The sequence below is a fragment of the Aulostomus chinensis genome, chromosome 3, assembly GCF_037954235.1.
Source record: "Aulostomus chinensis isolate RoL2024-O1b breed Wild chromosome 3, RoL_Achi_v1.0, whole genome shotgun sequence".
In the NCBI taxonomy this organism is placed as follows: domain Eukaryota; kingdom Metazoa; phylum Chordata; class Actinopteri; order Syngnathiformes; family Aulostomidae; genus Aulostomus; species Aulostomus chinensis.
This window is the reverse complement of record NC_141322.1, coordinates 1,089,238-1,107,127: the sequence shown is the minus strand read 5'-3', so window position 1 is coordinate 1,107,127 and position 17,890 is coordinate 1,089,238. Positions and strand designations below refer to the sequence as shown.

General features: G+C 49.3%; 1 protein-coding gene across 1 annotated transcript in view; it reads left to right on the top strand.

Annotated features, from left to right (window-relative positions):
* Positions 1 to 16,795, top strand: part of cntn3b (contactin 3b) — a 57,511-nt gene extending 40,716 nt beyond the window's left edge. Inside the window, exons 13-23 of the mRNA XM_086197441.1 lie at positions 56 to 231; positions 3,930 to 4,047; positions 4,792 to 4,950; positions 5,049 to 5,198; positions 6,750 to 6,820; positions 7,143 to 7,377; positions 7,764 to 7,873; positions 9,452 to 9,638; positions 10,429 to 10,541; positions 10,626 to 10,791; positions 11,235 to 16,795. Coding sequence (XP_086053567.1) covers positions 56 to 231; positions 3,930 to 4,047; positions 4,792 to 4,950; positions 5,049 to 5,198; positions 6,750 to 6,820; positions 7,143 to 7,377; positions 7,764 to 7,873; positions 9,452 to 9,638; positions 10,429 to 10,541; positions 10,626 to 10,791; positions 11,235 to 11,326 — 1,577 coding nt within the window. The 3' untranslated portion in view covers positions 11,327 to 16,795. The remainder of the gene's footprint in view (positions 1 to 55; positions 232 to 3,929; positions 4,048 to 4,791; positions 4,951 to 5,048; positions 5,199 to 6,749; positions 6,821 to 7,142; positions 7,378 to 7,763; positions 7,874 to 9,451; positions 9,639 to 10,428; positions 10,542 to 10,625; positions 10,792 to 11,234) is intronic.
* The last annotated feature ends 1,095 nt before the right edge of the window (positions 16,796 to 17,890 follow it).

The window sequence follows — 17,890 nt, the reverse complement described above, 5'->3', positions numbered from 1 at the left end:
GGTTCTCGTGGCAGAGATATTAATATGCATACGCTGTGGTCTGTGTCCTGGCCAGAACCCACCAGAATCACCATGAGGCCTACAAACATGGAGATTATTGTTGGCGAGAGCATCGTGCTACCCTGCCAGATTGCCTGCGATCCAGCTCTGGATGTCTCCTTCTCATGGGCGTTCAACGGCCAGCTCATCGACTTCCAGCGAGACGGCGATCATTTTGAGAGAGTGGGCGGGGTGAGTCATCACAGGCATTAAACTCTGCTGCTCTCGGGCTGTTCTGGGATTAATTGGGATGTACTCTGTGGCGTGCAGGGCTGGGCTCCACTGCCCTGCAGTGACCCCAGCAGCACCCAAGCGCAGATACTGAAGCCACCATGGGTCCATTTACGTTCCCCTTCGCTCAGAGTTGGAGATCTATCAGGAGCCATTCATGTCTGCTGGAGCTGCCATGAATGGCACAACCGGGTCAATAACTGGGACGAGTGTCTTCTGAACTGGCTTTGTGAGCTGCCTTGTGTTATCTTTGTTAATGTATGCTGGTGAAATGCCATTCCAGTCCTCACTAATTAAGGCTTTATACTTTCATCCCCTCATCCTCTGATTTCCTGTCCTCAAGGGAGAACATTTTCTTATCATCTCCTTCTGCCATAATTGAATTTGCATACCTATTTATGAATCTTGAGCCCAAAATAATTATGTAATGAGCTGGCAGGCTACAAGAGCTGGCCCGACACCTGCAAATGTTCGTTTGAAATCCTTGAGATAATGATAGGTGACGGGTCTTTCTTCAGTATTTTTACCTTTTGCTCTCTTTGCCTTTTATAGTGCCGTTAATCATCCGACACAGTGGTCGGATCCCTGCCATTCAAGTGCTGACATCGTCTGAATGAGCCCTCACAGTGTTGTGGACATGTCACATTCACATCCTCACGAGTACAAATAACAATTATTAGTGACACTGAGCAGCCAAGGCTATAATGTTGTCTTAGAACTTCACCTGTCCTGAGAAACCGCCGCCCCCCCGCTCAGCAGCTCCGGAGGAATACATTTACATTTTAAATACAATCTGCCTCATCACTTCCCTCCTGCCAAGGCAGGGCGCCTTGCTCTCAGGTTGGCCAGGTGGTGGCTGACACTGGAGAGAGACTCTGACACTGAGCTGCATCTTCAACTGTCAGGCGAGGGGGGTGAGGGGGCTACTTTAGCTTATGGCTACAAAAAAGTGCCATTTGGCTGAGAGAGGCGGAGAGCCACAGGCGTTCTTGTCCATTTGCTACAGACTGGATTTCTGATCGCCACCCGCTGGGGCTGCTATGAATACAGCAGCTGTACCCCGTGTAGCACACGCTGTTCACGTGCTGATGTCCTCTGTGACAGGATGCTTTTAGCCCCCCCAACAATCAAATGTAGTCCAGCACAATGTTGTCTTTTCAAAAACTCGGCGAAACATGTGCTTTGGCTGTGTGGAACTATGCTAACATTCATGATCTGAGCCCAGCGGCTACGAATAGCCTTCAGGAGGAAAGGCCAAAGGCTTCGTTGGTAGCCAGCAGTTATTCAGGCCAGGACTTCCTCTTCCTCCCGCTGGTTACACCTTACAGTTGACAGGACCAGGCTCAGACACAGATGCAGGGATTTTATTGTCTGATGCTCCGAGCAGAGAAATCAAAGGGCTTTGAAAATTAAACTAATCTACTCAGAGCTATGAAAAAGATACCAAGCGAAAATCGCTCCAATCAAGGAGGAAAACACAAAAGCTATCAAATATTATCAATAAATGAACGTCACTCCAACTGCGGAGAGAAATAAAGAAGACAGAAGAAAACTCAAAAGCACTCCTGAAAACTGGAGGCCTAGGACTATAAAAGTTTAACCAACAAAAAAAAAAAAAATCACTCCAAGCGGAGGAAAGAAAAAGGGCTGTAAACAAGACTACTAACCCTGGACGAAGGTATAAAACCTACCACCAAAAACTCTCTCAGAGGGATGCAAACAGAAAACAACAGGCACGGCTGCGTAACGCGATCAAGGTTGTGGCCAGGGTTGTCAATCTCTGGCTGGGGTGAACGCACGAGGACAAAACACACTGGCACCGGACAAAGGGAGACAAAGACTATTTAAACACACGGTAAGGGGACACAGGTGGAAACAATCAGGGTGGGGCAGACCATCAGACTGGATGAGGAGGAAGGGCAAGTGACCTGAAAGGAAAGGAGAGTCAATATTTCACAATAAGACAGGAAGTGACAAGACAAATACCCACCGCCTCACCGCAGTGTGACAACAGTCTCTTTAGGAACCTGATACATGAGCCGGAGTTGAGAGACAGGGTGTGATATTCAGCTGTTGACCTGAATCAAAGCCTGCTCAAGCATTCCTGGTCAACACGACTTGGACTCCGAGCGGAAACCCAGATGGCCATGGAGGGGGCCCCCCCTGTGATTCACACTTGGTGTGGAACATTTTTAATTAGTAAATCAGACCAAGTGCTTATGAGAGTGGAGGGATGAGGAGGCGGGTGCAGGTACGGCAACACATACAGAACATGTTGGGAAAACACCTTTGACATTCAGACGAATGCCCGTTCACGATGATGTGGAGCTGAAAGTGGCCTTGGGCTGAAAGTGTGAGATTATTCACTCTAGCAGCATCACACCACCGACATTTAACCTCGCAGTGTTGCACACGTCCGGTGTTGCACACGTCGGGTCGTCGTGGCGCCGCCGTCGCGACTGCAGGCACTTCTTCATCTTGTGCTGGAGCAACATGTCACTGCACCAACAATCAGATCCCCTCATTTTTAGAACAAATCTCAGCTGATAGAGAACATGAAGGTGCTTGAAAATGCCAGTCCCACATCCACACTAATAAGACCCTTGGGGCCCAAAAGCCCGGCACCTGACCCTCTTCCTGCAGGAGCCAGCACAAATTAACCCCTTGACTGACGGCCTTGACTTAGGCTGAGTGAGCCACGATCTACTTTATCTGACCCGAGTCACTCCCATCTCAGCAGGTCGAACTGCACCAGCGGGTCAATTTGGCCCGAGGCAGGTGACTGTTCAACCAACCTGCCACAGGTAAGTAACAGAGGGGTAATAAGTGGATAAGTCAGCTCTGAGGGTTCAGGCAGGCCGCCAGACCTTCCCCTCTGGAGGTGTATCACTGCTCGGTATGTCGCTGTTTCTTTGAGTGGGAGTTTGTGGTCTTTTCTCTGGCACCATCAGAATCGTGTCCTACATCGCTGACATTTAAGAATTCCCCGGCAAGTTCCTCTTTGATTACTCCATTGTTGTCCACAAGTTATTAAAAATGCATCAGTGAGTCACACTGCTGAACTGAGTGACACGTTCTTTCATTACAGTGAACATAAGCGCCGCGGTGTGCTGTCAGTCAGTCTCTCACACTGTGCGCTGCTGGAACATTCACTGGCACAAAAAAAATGTGGATTCATGCACATTTGAAAGTAAATGATTGTGGATTCAACGAGAAAGTGATCAAATTTGATGAGTTCCTCCTTGGCCCGTCCTGGACCCCTGGACTTCCCGGTGGAAGAAACCAGCAACTTTTCATGCATGAAAAGAGTCACACATTAAAATTGTGTCCTTGTACAGAGACAGTATTGTTTGCCATGTTGTGTTCATCATGCAGCTTCTGTAGAATAATATTTGCTCTTTACACTGGGACTCATATCCTGCATGTGTTATTACATAATAATTAGGGTTATCTTGGCCATTAACTAGACTGTGTTTGCTGTTTGGGGGGTGGAGCCTGAAGGGCAGCCAGTAGCTTTATTTGAGCAGTGAACAGCTGCCATGTTTGTGTTTGAAGAGATGAGAACTCAGCGGCTTGTGGAGAGGCAGCATAATTCATGCAGAAGGCAGCAGAGGAAAGATGAGCGACCCTCTGACGTTGTTTCTTCTGCTGTTTTCTAGAGTATATCAGGTGATCTGATGATCCGTAACATCCAGCTGAGCCACGGTGGGAAGTACGTCTGCCTTATTGACACCGATGTGGAGAACCTGTCCACCTCTGCTATCCTGGTTGTTAAAGGTAACAGGAACTATGGATTTCATGAATTTGCACTTGAGCTGTGTATTCACACCTGCGATGTGTCTGAGACCAACACGTGTAGATCTGTAGAGTAAACAGCCAAGTTGGGCGGCCGTGAAAGATAGGAGAGCCCCTGAGGCCTGTGGCGTGTAGGAGAGCACACAGGGATGTTCCCTCACTCAGAGCCGTGTCATGTGCTCTTTACATGATATATGTGCCGCTGCTTCGACCTGGCACACAAACACACACGCTGGCCTCAGCTGAGGCTGCTTCACTGACATGTGCACGCTGCATGGAGCTGGCGCCAGGCTTACCGCTGCTGATTCACACTGGTGTTCATGCCCCTAACAAACGGTAGTAGCTGTCCCAGGTGCTTTGAGGAGCCAATGTTTATCAGAGGAAACGGCTGTAATTGGTTGATTTTCACATCAGCAACTTATTATGGAGATCATTTGTGCAATGGAGCAGCACATCAAACAAGCGCGTAACGCCAGAGCGTGGAAGAACACACTCCAGTGTTCCCTCCCTGCTCACTCCCTGTCTCCAAAATGCTCCCATTCAAAATCACCACATCACACACACACGCGCGCGCACACACACACACACACACACACACACACACACACACACACACCAAACATGTAACTTTTAATTAAAGTCAGTTTGATGGCCTTGATAAGTTTGGTGAGGAGAGGCTGCTCGGAATGGGGGGGTGCTCACGGGCTCGCTGTCTCATTGTTCCAGGTCCGCCAGGCCCCCCAGATAAGGTGGCAGTGGAGGAGATCACGGACAGCACGGCACAGCTGTCCTGGACTCCCGGGAGGGACAATGGCAGCCCCATCACCGGCTACATCATCCAGGGCCGGACACCCTTCACTGTGGGCTGGCAGGCTGTTGACACAGGTAGCGTCACACACCCGCCCACCTGTCGATTATCCATCAGTCTGTTTCTGCTGTGTGTGTGGACGCCTGATTTCTAAATATCTGATTTCTGACTTCAGTGCCCGATGTGGTGAATGGAAACATGCTGACAGCCACGGTGGTGGGTCTCAACGCCTGGGTGGAGTACGAGTTCAGGGTAGTGGCCCGGAATAGCGTGGGTGTGGGAGAGCCCAGTCCGGCCTCGGCCAAGACCAGAACAGAGGATGCTAGTATGTACAACCAAATAGAAGTGCGCTCACACACACACACACACACACACACACACTGAGACAACAGGGTGGAGGTATTTCAGCTGTGTGACATGAGCCCCAAACGCTTCCTGAGCTTCTCCCTGTCTGCTGCCCTCTAATGATACACTCAGGAGTTCATTCGTCAGGAATCTGAGGGATTTCTGGTGTGTTTGTGAAGCTCCTCGTTGTATTAATGATCAGTTGAGTGTTTGTCTCATTTTCACTGTGAAAGAATGTGGACAGTGGGTTAGCAAAAACAAGCTAACAGGCTAGCAGGGAGCTCCGTATCTCTGAAGGTTCTGGATGAATATTCCACACATCTGTGTGTTAAAACAGACGAAATGTGCCTCCCGCCTTGAGCTGAGCAGCAGGCTTCTACATCACCAAATGGGGGCGTACTGTGTTTGTTATATGAAATTACAGACAGCAGACATCCAACCAGGCATGCTAAGCGTTCTCCTGCTGTTGACATCATCGCGCATCAAGAGTTATTCATCCTATTCATTTTATCAGCCCCGTAACAATCTGGATGAATGTCGTGGTCAGTGCTGCAGCTCCAGTTGATGCCTGGTGGAGCAGTGGTCCTCACTGTGGCCCCCAGCAAGAAGGTTGTGGGTGGAGCCCCGGCTGCAGCACGGGGTCTTTCTGGGTGAGTCTGCATGTTCTCCCTGTTCCTGCTGGGTTCTCTCTGGTACTCCAGCTTCCTCCACAGTCCAAAGACATCAAGAGGGACCAGGTTAATCCAGACTCTAAATTGACCGTAGGCGTGGCTGGGAGAGCCAATGGTTGTCTGTCTCTATGTGTTGGCCCTGCCATGGACTGGTGACCTGTCCAGGGGGAAGGCTGCTGGGATAGGCTCCACCCCCACCACCCTCAACAGGAGAAGAGGGGGAACATGGAGGGATGGAATCCACCCATAGGGTTTCAGCCATCATGAATCTAAACGGAAGGTCCAAGTACAACTTCAATGACGCTGCTGACGTTTGCCCCCCCCGACCAGTACAGTTGAGCTTCGTCCAGTTTCGCTGCTGAGGTGTTGTGCTGTGTGGCTCCCTATTTAACTGCCTTAACTGTATTCTATTTTGCCATGATATTTTGATTTGGAATACAGCAACAACAGAATGTGGTGGTGTTACTTAGGTTTCGTAAGAATCAGTAGAGAAAAAAACATGTTTGGAAAATGACCCTCGGTCCCGATAAGCAGCCGATCGTCAGGCGTTCCTGCTGATGCGACTGTTAGCTGATAGGACACATTGAACGTGATGACTCAAGGACACTCCTCCACCTGCGCTGCCACCACGCAGCTAAGTGGTAACAGGACTTGAATGGATGTAATAGTTGTCATAACATCAGGCTTCTTGGCGTGCTGTTCACGCGGCGGACATTGGGGCAGCAGCCGTGCTTCCTAGTCCCTGACACGTTTACTCTGTGTAGGGACTTGGGAGTGCTAAGACAGGGACCAGGACAGTGCAGTCTTGCTGCATTTTGGAAACTGCAATCTCATTTTCTCCCTCTGGGCTTCCCCCCCAGTGCCTGACACAGCTCCCACTGATGTCGGAGGCGGAGGCGGCACCAAGTCTGAATTAGTGATAACATGGGAGGTAAGGCATCTGTCACATTTTACTGTTCTCTCCACCAGCGAGTAATGGTTTTGCTTAATTGTGCAGAATTGAACTGAGCAATTTTATGACCCACATTAGAGTGCGACACCTCTCCTCCGGCTCAGCCTGCGAGTGCTGCTCCTCCCCCTGAACGCAGGGACAGAGAGCACTTCCTCTACAAGGGTGTAGCACTTTAGCCTCAATTACATAGCAAAGTGAGAATGAAGGTAAAAGGTGTCCGGTCTCAGCAGCCCTTGGTTGAGGTACAGCGCAATGTCTCAATGCGTTTTAATATCACTATAGTTTTGTGTTTTGCTCCCAGCCTGTGCCAGAGGAACTGCAGAATGGCGAGGGCTTCGGCTACATCATTGCCTTCCGGCCCGTGGGTACCGTCACGTGGACGCGAGCCGTCATCTCCATACCAGGCATAGCACGTTACATCTTCCGTAATGACACCATCCCACCCTTCTCACCTTTTGACGTGAAAGTGGGAGCATACAACAACCGAGGGGAGGGGCCTTTTAGCTCCATCAGCACTGTGTACTCAGCTGAGGAAGGTACGCCCAAGACGGCGAGGCTTAAATATGCTATCACATCTCCTTACAACTGCGACCTTGACTGCTGATGGTACTTTTTCTTCTCCATTGCTGGTATTTCCCACCCTCTCAAGCTGGGAATGTCAACTTTATATGAGTTATCACGCTGGTAGATTACAGGAAATCCTAAAAGACACTTAGCACACTGCGCTGTCAGGGAGGTAAGCTGTTAATTGAATTTGCTGGGCAGATAGTATTCCCTTACGCCAGTCACAGATCCCATTAAGGGAGAGTGGGGGAAATAGCTTTTCAGTGAAACTACAGGTCTGTTCTGTGCCTTCTTCTTCTTCCTGTTAGTGTGTGATAGTGAGTCTCTGGGATTCTCACCTGCGCTCTCTTTCCTGCAGTCCCCAGCGTGGCTCCTAAGAGGGTTCGGGCGAGAAATGTGTCTGCAACACAAATTGAAGTGATCTGGGAGGTTCTGCCGGCCGTCCCCGAAAGAGTGCTTGGGTATGAGGTACGGTACGGCCCGCTGCTAACCGCGCTTTGTTTTTCTAATAGCTTTTTCCTGGGACTGATGTATCATTCATAACCATTCCTTCTCTCTTGTTTCAACCTTTCACTCCATCCTTTTGATCATCCGTGTAACACTTGTGTGGGGCTCGCACTGAACTAAGCAAATGATTTGAGCGATTCGGGTTCATACAAAGTCAAAGAAAAAAACGCAAACAGAGGCAAATTGTGATGGGATTCATAACACAGCCTAAAGACCTTCAATTCATATTTTTATCTAATTTGAGAATGTTCAACTTTGAGGGCGATAGGTGTTTGAAAGTGTGCCGTGAAAGATTCCCACTGTGACGGTTCTCCTGCTGGTCATCATCCGCACCCCAGTCCAGCGTTGAAGCCCTGGTGACATGCAACCGGGCCGTGCGGGCCTGCGCGGGCCTGCGCGGGCCTGCGCGGGCCTGCGCGGGCCGCTATGAGACCCCGCCAGTGGCCGCCCAGCTGGGTTGTCCAGGCTGACATGGCTGATGCCTCTGCAGGCTGGAACAGCTTAGCTTGGCGCCCGCCAGCAGCCGTCACTACTTCCAGCAAAGCAAATTCAAAATCTAAACACCTAGAATTTCACCCAAAAGATGCTTGAAATGTACATTAACAGCTGACCTGTAGCAGCAGCAGCAGTCCTCGCCTCCCTCTTTTTCCCTGGAGAGAAAATTTGTAGATTCCCATTCTGTGAGAAACACCAGTAATCCAGCAACCAAACTCGCAAATAAAGCAAAGCAAAAATAACCTTTCAACTTTCCAAAGATTGCAAAGAGGGCTTTGTTGTTTCAGTGTCTCTCACCTCTGGCCCTCGGCACAAAGACCTCCAGTTGCCATAGCGCTGGCCACTTTGTGCTTGCAGAGCTGAGTTCTTACCTCCACGAAGTTCTGAAGTGCCTCTGAATCTTAAAAGCCCACCAACAGCGTGGATGCAGCGCTCGCCGCCGAGACTGCAAATGCAATCTAGTTTCTCTTTAATGTAATCAGTTCTTACAGTGGGCTGCTCTGCTGTAAACTCCGGCCTGGCCCTGCCGTCAGAGCTTTAACTGGTAACGCATTTGAAATGCAGCAGTGTTCAGTGGAGGGTTGAGTGACAAGAGGTCCTCTGAGAGCAGATCTTTATTATTTGTTGGCTTAACTTTTATGTCGCTGAATTCCAGACGCAAGAATATTGAAGATGACACAAAGCAAGTGAGAAATACTCCGCTGGCTTCATCAAATATCGCCGTCCTTGCTTTTGGAGGGTGATTTGTTTGTTGGTGCCGTCCATTCGTAGAGCCTAGTTTAGCCAGACAGTCATTTTCATGAAGGAAACTGGCTTTTTGCTGGGTTGTCATGTGACCTACTAAGGCGCTGTTTATGAGAGGATGTGCATCGGTAATTGAGACTCTGCGAGAGAAAACTGTATTATTTATAACAGCTTTCTCCTTGTCTGTAATACAAACAGCATCCCACATGTCCTGATGGAATATTCATCTAAAATATGCAACAGAATACCTCTGCTATGGAGCTGCTGAGCTGTGATCAGGACCTCTCACCCCCCCAACAGGTCATGTACTGGGAAGATGACACCAAGCCTGACACTGTTGGCAAAGTGCGCATATCTGGAAACTACACGCTGGTGAACATCACGGGGCTGAAAGCAAACACAGGGTACTATCTCTCTGCATCTGCCTGCAACACGGCTGGCCCTGGGCCGCAGTCGGCGCCCATCAACGTCACCACGAAGAAACCGCGTGAGTTCCACCTCGAGAGGTGAAATAATCTCTAAACTTCATGATGCAGCTGCTCAACATGAGAGGAAGCTTTGCTGGATGTCACTGGCTGCCGTGAGAATGTGTAAGAGGGCAGTGAAGCTACACATCAACCGCTGGGGGAGCTTCATTCTGGCGGTTTCGTGCTTTTCAAACATCTTAAAATACCAGAAAAGAGAAACAGGGTGCTCCTGTTTCCAAAGGGATCAGAGTCCAGCTTTGTCCATCCGGACCTTTTTCATTTCCTGTTGTGAGATCCAGTTTCAGTTTTCTTAAAAAGGCCTCGTCACTTAACCCTGAGCATGGCTGAGTATATTCACTCAGATTTTACTGATGCATGGATTCCCTCAGCAGCCGCAATAGTCCCATTGTTCAGATGTCATCCCAAACCCGATCTTTGTCTTAGCTAGGCTGTATCCAGATCAGTTTTCAACAGTCATCATCTAACCCAGGTAGTCAAAGCAGCCAACCTGCTTCCATGGAGCGACGCTAAAGTAGCTGAACGTCAGAGGACAAACGCAGACGACAGCCCAGCACATTCCGTGTATGAACGCAGAAGAGCCAGGGTTTCAGAGGGTGTTTTTGTACTGCTAAAGAAAAAAGTCAAAAACAGCGTATGAAGTTACTGACATCCCTCATCACCATAGCAACCCATGCTGATAGGCTGGTGACATCACGGGAGGCCAGTGAGCACAGGAAGAGATCTGAGTCATGGGATTTGCTTGCAGTCTGAACAAGACCTGAACTCCTCTGCCTGTGGATCTTTTTCCAGCACCTGATCAGGCGCCGCTCAATATACAATGGACCATGATTGGCTCCACTCTCACCCTGCATTGGGATCCTGTGGTAGCCATGGAGACAGAGTCAAAGGTCACCGGGTATTTGGTAGGTTCCAGTTCGCTGCAAAGCTCTGATCAATCTTGGGTGTAGAGAACGTGATCCCTCCATCAGCTCTCTGTTCTGTGTCAGGTGCTGCTGAAGAGACATCGCCACAATGACATCAGCACCGTGTCCACCAACAAAACCAGCGTGGAGCTCAGCCTCTCCACCAATGACAACTATCTCATTCAGATCAAGCCTGTGAGTGAGGGCGGCGAAGGCGTGGGCAGTGAGCTCATCCACATCCACAAACTCAGTGAGTTCGCCGTACCGTTTCCTCTTTGACAGGAATAAACTCCATCATTCCCAGAAAGCATTTCACGGGGCTTCATCACGTCCCTCGCCAAGCATGTGCGTCAGACTTATGACGGTGAGAGAAAAGTGACCTTTTTAGAAATGTGAGCACGCTGTCATCCATCCCTGCCATGAGGTCATTGTTCCTTGTTGACTGGCTGCGCAGCGCATGAAGCAGTTCTGTACCACGACGGGACGGCTCCGTTTGTGGTGCTTCTCTTTGGCGTGATATGAGCTGCGTCTTCTCCAGACAGTTCAGCCCTCAAAGAACAACACTGTAGGCACATGGTTGGAGTTTTTATGAAGACTTGAAGCTTAGAGGATGGCACAGCGAGGTGTAGATTTCCTTTTTTTGATTGGAGGGAGATTTCTGGTTCCTCACTGCTCTGCTGGTTGTGGTTGCAGGCATGGGAGCCCGGGGATCAGGAGCCCGCCACCTCAGCCCATTATTCCTCTCCACGGTCCTCATCAGCCGGCTGCTGTGCTTCGTCTGGTGATGTCTAATCAGAACCTCGAGAGCTCCTTCTCTTCGGCACGTCCCGTGTTAACCCTCCACTGGACCGGCTGCAGGCCTGGGCTTCAGCGGCAGGACGGCGCCGAACTTTCAAAGGGACCACGCCACTCATCTCACAGGAGCATCTGAAAGGGGCGGAAGGATTTGGGTGCATGAGATTCAGTTTTTCTTTCAGTGTCAGAAGTGCCACCCTGTTTCACTTTAGAAGTTCTGTCTACATGACAAATGTTACGAGTATCTTCTGGGGATACGAATGCCTTAAAATCCATTCTACACCTACGGTCTGTACCAAACTAGGTGACAGATGCTGCTCATGGTCGCTTTGAAAATATTTCAGATGTTTTGCATTGAAAAATATGTCATGTCAAGGTTTTAACAGAAGGGTTAGCCTGTAGCAACTGGTTGCATTCACTTTTGTGTCAGAAAATTCATTCCCTGAGCTACGATCAGCACAGCTCTCGAGTGAATTAATCCATTCCATGATCAACGTCTCAGCTCTTGTGTTGAGTAGCTGCATCATGAAATTGGCATTGAAATGTGATCATCTCTCCCAAGCGATCTCTGCGGCCCAGCCCACCCTGATAGATCTCTGTGTGTTGTTCCTCATCTCATGCCCCTGAATAATAAATGCCCATCACAGCCTGCATCCTCAGCTGGGGCTGCAGAGAATAGAGACGTGCAGCGCTGCTGTGTCAAGCCGATCCCATGTGTAATGCCCCTCTTCTACATTTAGACGACCTGTGTTCCATATATCACGTTACAGAGCAGCTACACGGCGGATGACCAGCTGGCCCAGTGCACGACGGACTGCAGGATAACAGTGCCTTCACTAGAGCTGTCTTTTGATTCGTCTTCATTTCTCCTTCCCTTTCAAGAAGCTCAGATGAAAAATGTTGCAGAAGAGGTGTTGCTTGCTTTTCCTGTCAAGGACCCTGACAAGGCAGAACTAGAGGGCTTGTGGAGCACATACGAAAAAATGGTTGGAAGCTTTATGAAAGCAGTGGACTGAGATATACGGGGACGTTTGATCCCAGTATTCAGGCCCCCGATGTGCTAAATGAATGACCCCTCTGGTGGTCTAATTCATGGGCTCTAAAGGCAGCAGAATAATAGATATCAGGACTGAGCAAAAGCCCCTGACTGGAATCAGAGCAAAAGACATGGCTGACATTTCACCGCCAGCTTATCAGGGCTGATCGGACACTGACCAGACGGGATCGTGAGAAAAGGAACCTCGCTGCTCTGCTGAGGGAGCGACTCCTCAGTCCTCTCACCACGAAGATGAGTCTGTGAGAAGCCCCCAAGTAGGAGCTGAACTGTGATGAGGGGGTCCTGACAGCACTCCCGTGGAGGGGAACAGTCTGCTGCTCATTGCTGTGCCTTTGCTGAACACGGGGATGTGTACAGTCTCTAGCTCACAGGCTGTTGTTGTCCGTATTTTGCCCCCCTGTGCAAAAGTCAAATGAAAGCACAAGGACTTGATGCAAGGTGACTGGTTGTCCTCACTTTGCCATCAGAGCAGGTGCGCAGACCTCAGAGGTAAAGAGTCCTGACATAATCAGGCTGTCCTCTCCTCCGCTGGCTCGGTCCAGCCGAGTGGAGGTGATGAGGCTGCTGCACACCAGTCGATGGGGTATTGATGTTCCCGCCCCATGATTACGGCTGTCGTGTTTCAGTTGCTTGATGGACCGATGGCCACGTTCTTCTTGTGCTCATCTTCTTTTGATACGTTGACTGATGTTTCAGATGTTCCCCGCTGCTCCCTCTCACATGTCCATGTGTGCGGTTTTTACTCAAAGTCTCAATGTGTCCATTCACATTTTTACAGGTTAAAAAAATGAAACTCTCTTCGAGGCACACAGTGACTTGATTTGAATTTGGAGCGGAAACACTGACCGGCCTGTTGATCAGGTTAGCGCCGGAGACTGCAGTGCTCCGCCAGCTGTGCTCCGCCAGCTGTGCTCCGCCAGCTGTGCTCCTCCAGCTGTGCTCCGCCAGCTGTGCTCCTCCAGCTGTGCTCCTCCAGCTGTGCTCCACCAGCTGTGCTCCGCCAGCTGTGCTCCTCCAGCTGTGCGACTGGATCTTGAGTCTCAGAAGTTTAAAGCCGGGTCACACCAGCCTGGTTGACAGCATTCGAGTTCTCCGATTTGTGGTGGTGGAGAGCTGCAGAGCCCAAAATAGCAGAAGATACAATTCTTCCTGTGCTGCTACTACTATGACTACTACTACTACTACTACGACTACTACTACTACTAGCTCTCTTACTAAATGACAGCCAATAAGCTAGTCAACTAGCATTTGTCGACAGCATTAAGAATTTGCTCTGGTCTCTCATAGGTGAGAACAAGTCACATGCTCGTGTTCTCTGATTCTGTGGAGCACTCTTGAATTCTGTCGTCGCTCACTAAAGTTGCTCAGGCAGCTTCATTCGGACGCGAGCGGCCGGCGGACCGACTCCTCAGAGCGACGGTTCCTTTGACTTGATCCTTGTAAATGTTTTGAACCTTTTGAGTTTTGATACTTTTTCTAAAAATCTAAAACACAAATTTGGATTCACTGATTGTGCACCCTGCTTCTGTGTTTGGGCTCAACAGAGATTTATAGATGCGGTGCAGTTCTTTCTGACGTCCTCGATCCAAACAGGACTTCATTCAGGATGTGATGTCCATCAGCGCAGACCTTCGTGCGTCTGTCACCGTCCTGTGAACTTTCGTTTAGACTTGAAAAGTTGGATCCTTGTCTTCTTGGATTTAGTACTTCCCTCATTTTAGCACCAGCACATCGGCCAAGTCTCCCCCGCTGCCTGCTGGCATTTAAAATAGAAGAAAAAAGACATTCCGTCACTTTGATCCTCTCACAGCTCCTGTGAAGAGTTGTTTTCTTCGAGTTGGAAATGCCAGCAGGGATGTACGCTAATATTAGGGACGCTGAAGTCATGCAACTGACTGCTGCTAGTATGCTAACAGTTTAGCTTGAAGCAGCCATCCTCTCGTCCCAGCCCGTAGCACCGCCTACTTCAAGATGAATGTGTGAATCAATCCTGCTGTCTCTCTGGTGTGGCCGGGCGTTAAAGCAGCTTGTGTGTGCAAATACGTGATCCAAAACTTCCTCGCCTTGAGCCGGTGATGGAGAGCTCAACAGTGACCGCCCACCAGGGTTCCACAAGTGAAAATCATATTCTCCTTAAACTTGTGAAACTCTTTATGCAGAATGGAACAGGAAATTCACTCTCAACCCTGGAGCCGTTCTGAAAGTGGGGGGTCACTGCTGACACCTGTCAGGCTCCATCCTCCCCCCTCGCTCGCACCGTTGTAGTTTTAATGTTCTCCCCCATGTTCAAATGAGAAATGTGCTCATTGGTGCACCCCAGGGTGCGTCATCTCAAAGAGGTGCGAGCGGCTGCTTCCCTGTCCTGAGGCAGCACAAAGCATCTGCAACACTGATGGTGCAGTGGAACCTTTAACCCCTCCACCCCTGCTATTCAGGGCGCATCCTTCAGACAGTAAGATGTGCCTGCATAGGCGTGTGCACAACACACACGCACTCTTCTTGTTACACACAGCAGCAGCACAAACGTGAAACATTCCAGTGTGAAGGATGATTACTGTGTGCATCACGTCTGCCTCACCTCGGGGAGCAGCGGCGGATTCCTGCTGCTCCTGTAGATGCTGGCACACATGGAGCCTCCCTCCAAAGCTGCACTCAACTTGTTTGATGAGGATAAACAAATACACGATGCATATTTATCATATACCTGCAGCAGGCGCCACACGGCAGAAACTATAAGTGTGTCTTTCCAAGGAGGGAGGTGCTGGTGCATTCACATCAGGCACGGCAGCGGAACTTCATGGCTTATTTAAATGTCCTGTGCCATTGGCGCCTGGGTCGATCAGAATCCCAGAATTATCTGTGTTCCTCTAAAGGTCACTCAGCGAGGGACTCAGTTTCACACAGCTGCTGTGGGGGTTCATCAGCCGTCCTCCAGGTGTTTTCTTGATTGTGCTTCATATTAATGGATTCGGGTTTCTTCAATCATTTTAAGATTAGAGAGCATTCTCTCAGTGGTTGCTCATGTTCTCCCGTGCAGTGACGTGCCTGCAGCAAACTTCATGGGTATTTGAACAACAAAGTGAAAATTTGTCTGGGGAGACGAAACTCTCCAGAGGAAACAGCATAATTCAGCTCCTAGGCCGCAAACACACCTGGGATTCAGTACAGGACAAAGGCATGTGGCTGACTTTGCCTCCATTTCATGTGTTAACTGATTGGAACAGATTGGACACGCCCCTAAAGCGCCTGTGTGAGACCATGCACTATTAATCGCTGAATCAGGGCCTTTGTAGGTACTTTCCCTTTAATTCCCTTTGGGTGAATCAAACAGAGAAGGTTTGCATTAAAAAAAAAGTCTGAGAACAAAATTTACGAGCTAACAAATTATAAGTGAAGTAAATGTCTTTCAAATTGTATGAACCCTAAATGATCTGATCACTGAAGTCATAAAAGTTTTGCGAGCTGTTGACCAGAATCAGGTGGGCGGGGCTTATCAAGAAAACTGTAACACCATCTCAGAGTGAGAGCTGACTTTTTAGGTTCTCGGGTTAAATACCTGAAATAAGAACAGAACGTAGAACAATAACTATAAATCCTCTCAGTGAATCCAAAGGACTCATGAACGTCACATGACTCCTTGAGTTGAGCGTAGATGTGTCAAGTGTCACAACGGGACTCCGAGTGTCATCACACAAAAAGCAGGAGAGGTGCGAAGCTGCTGGTGGTGGTGATGATGATGTCATGTGTGTTGTTTATGCACAGCTGAACCTTTGCTTTCACCCCCTGGAATCACGGCAGTGGTGTTGATTGGTGACATCATCATCCCCACCCGGTGTGGAGGGAGCCGCGGCCCTGCCAACTTCTGGGTGGCCTCCAAACATCGCTGCAGCAATGTGGGGGGACGGGTCTGTGAGAGGAAGCCCCGCCGGCACCAGCAGGTTCTCGGCAAGCAGCCCAGGTTCGCAGGAAGGTTTTGGTTTTACTCAGACATCCCTGCAGACTCACCAGTCTGACTCCCCACGACAGACCCAGCAGACACCAGTGGCAGGGAGTGGCTGACATGCAGCGATCGGGAAAGAACGCCATCTCTGTTTCTGACTCGATTGGTCGCCGTGGTTGTTGTTGCTAGGTCGACCCGAGTGGCCCGGTGCAGTGTAAATAGCTTGCATATATATTTTTGAAACATGGCCATCCAAGACAAGCTTACTGCTTCACTATCGTGTGTTCTTTAGCCTTAATACTGGTGTATTAATCAATGATCTCTGTGAGATACTGACATGTAGAAATGCATTTTCATATTGAAAAGTAACTATTTTGTCTTGTATACTAAAATTGTGCATGTTAATAATTGTTTTGTGAAATTGTGTTGGATTTTTCTAAAACTATAACTTAATAAAAATGTTTATTCCAGCCAGCAGCCTGGTCATTACCTGAGATCCCTTAAAAGAAGAGTCGCAGCATTCATCACATTTAACACAAAAGAGAAAATGAATGTTAAAACTAACGGCATGACAAAAACTGGCCACCAAACAAGAGACAACAGAATTGATCAGGTTCAGAGATGTGGGGACAGGTCAGAACTTTGGGTGGAATTAAACACTTTGACATGAAAAACAACCCCAACACAGAACCCCACACAGCTCAGACCCCTGAGGGCCAGAGGCCTGGTGATCTGGGCTGCCTGGCTCAAAACACCTCCATCCATCATCCACCCATCCCTCCATCCATCCATCCAACCATCCATCATCCACCCATCCATCATCCATCCATCCATCCAACCATCCATCATCCACCCATCCATCCATCCATCATCCATCCCTCCATCCATCATCCATCCACCCATCCATTATCCATCCTTCCATTCACCCATCCATCCATCCATCCCTCCATCCATCCACCCATCCATCATCCATCCACCCATCCATCCATCCATCCATCCATCATCCATCCCTCCATCCATCATCCATCCACCCATCCATTATCCATCCTTCCATTCACCCATCCATCCATCCATCCCTCCATCCATCCACCCATCCATCATCCATCCATCCATCATCCATCCATCCTTCCATTCATCCATCATCCCTCCATCCATCCATCCATCATCCATCCCTCCATCCATCCATCCACCCACCCATCCCTCCATCCATCCATCCACCCATCCAACCATCCATCATCCACCCATCCATCATCCATCCATCCATCCATCCATCATCCATCCTTCCATCCATCCTTCCATTCATTCACCCATCCATCAATCCACCCATCCATCGTCCATCCTTCCATTCATTCTTCCATCCACCCATCCATCCATCATCCATCCATCATCCATCCATCCCTCCATCCATCCACCCATCCATCCATCCACCCATCCATCATCCATCCATCCTTCCATCCATCATCCATTCTCTCAGTGGTTGCTCATGTTCTCCCGTGCAGTGACGTGCCTGCAGCAAACTTCATGGGTATTTGAACAACAAAACAAACACAACAAAAT